Genomic DNA, 1,484 nt, shown 5'->3' on the forward strand with positions numbered 1-1,484 from the left:
CAGGGGGCGGGGTCAAGATTGGGTCTAGGGCTGGGCCTGGGGTTAGGCCAGGGGTCAGGGTCGGGATTAGGGCTGGGGGTCAGGTTTAGGGCTGCGATTTGGGTGGGGGTTAGGGCGGGATTAGGGCTGAGCGAGGGAATGGGATTGGGATTGGGGCTGGGATTGGGGCTGGGATGGGGGTTAGGGCTGGGATTGAAGTTAGGTCTATATGTGGGATTGGGGTTAGGGCTGCAGTTGGGATCCGGGCTAGGTTTCCATCTGGGATTGGGATGAGATTAAATACAGGACTGTGAGTATGTCTAAAACCAGACTGAGGTTGAAATTAGGATTAGGGTTAGGTCTAGTTTAGGGACTAAGCGTACACGCACCAGGACGGGCAGCTTAGCTGCTAAAAAATAGAGGAGATTTTCGCTGTGGGAGGTTGTGACGGGGCCTAGCAGCTGGTGTTGTCCCTCGTCAGGCATCACAAAACCTCGGCAAAACCTGGGGGTGAGCCGGGCGCTCCCAGCTCCCAGTGCTCCCAGCTCCAGGCAATCCCAGCACAGAGGGACTGGAAGCAGGATCCCACACCCGAGCAGGCACAGGGCGGCCATCCGTCAGCATCTATCAACGGCGAGAGGGAACCGTTACTCACCGTTAGTATTTCTCTGCTGTTTCTGGCCATGCTCTCCACAGGTGGAAAAATTAAATGCTTTTGTGCAGAACTAAATACCATTAATTTAATTTTTAATGGATCCTGTGTGGTGTCTCCTGGCCCATGGCACCAGATCGGGTCAGGACGGGTGTGAACGCTGCTCCCTGCTATCACGGAGAAGGAAGCAAGAAACCTGCATGGTGAAGAGGTAAAAGGAGAGCCTGTGAGTGCTTGAGAACCCGTGCTGAGTGAGTTTAGCCATCTCCTGTGTGTTTATTTTCCTTAGTTTTGCCCTGCGTACTCTTTGAGTTGTGAAAGGCGGCCTTGGAGGTTTATCGTGAGGTCATTGAGGTGCTCGGTAAAGTCTGGGAAGGTTTTTATGCCTCCCTGAGTATCCAATAAATACCAAGGATCACTAGCTGCCATCCCCGTGACATGCCCCAGCGGAGCCGGTTCCACACTGTGCCGCTTGTGAGAGCTGCGGGAGGTGGCCTGGCTGCGAGCTAAAATAACCTCAGCATGTTTATTTTAGTTTTTAACTTGTTTAGAGTGGCTACGGTTATGCCCTGGTTTTAAAAGTAATTGTTTAGGTCAGTAACAGCAGCTCTTTGCTAAGACAAGGGCTGGAGATATCACATAGCCACAAAAAAAGGGTGAAAACTGGCAGAAATCAGCCCTGGGAAAAGGGTTTGATAAACTTTAGCATGTTTTGGGGGAATTTCACCCTGTGAAGTTGGTCTGGGGCGCTGGATGGGGCATACAGGTCCGGCCTGGTGCGAGGCTGAAAAAGAGGGGCTGAAATAAGATGGTGGGGGTTGAGGGGGGGCGGTGGTGGGGAAGCATCTGTGAG

The 1,484-nt window shown here is 52.7% G+C and overlaps 2 protein-coding genes across 3 annotated transcripts in view; one reads left to right on the plus strand and one right to left on the minus strand.

Annotated features, from left to right (window-relative positions):
- The window catches only part of MTHFD2 (methylenetetrahydrofolate dehydrogenase (NADP+ dependent) 2, methenyltetrahydrofolate cyclohydrolase), a 9,038-nt gene extending 8,286 nt beyond the window's left edge, over positions 1-752 (minus strand). The window contains exons 1-2 of the mRNA XM_010562857.1: positions 713-752; positions 369-603 (exon numbers count right to left, since the gene is read on the minus strand). The gene's annotated coding sequence lies outside the window, so the exon portion shown is untranslated. The remainder of the gene's footprint in view (positions 1-368; positions 604-712) is intronic.
- Positions 753-761: 9 nt separating this feature from the next.
- Positions 762-1,484, plus strand: part of MOB1A (MOB kinase activator 1A) — a 7,741-nt gene continuing 7,018 nt past the window's right edge. The window contains exon 1 of one of the 2 annotated variants that reach the window (XM_010562855.1): positions 762-842. In XM_010562855.1, the coding sequence (XP_010561157.1) occupies positions 832-842 (11 nt within the window). In that variant the 5' untranslated portion in view covers positions 762-831. The remainder of the gene's footprint in view (positions 843-1,484) is intronic. The other variant, XM_010562856.1, reaches the window with a different exon arrangement.

The sequence above is a fragment of the Haliaeetus leucocephalus genome, unplaced genomic scaffold (assembly GCF_000737465.1).
Source record: "Haliaeetus leucocephalus isolate CR32 unplaced genomic scaffold, Haliaeetus_leucocephalus-4.0 Scaffold162, whole genome shotgun sequence".
Classification (NCBI taxonomy): Eukaryota; Metazoa; Chordata; class Aves; order Accipitriformes; family Accipitridae; genus Haliaeetus; species Haliaeetus leucocephalus.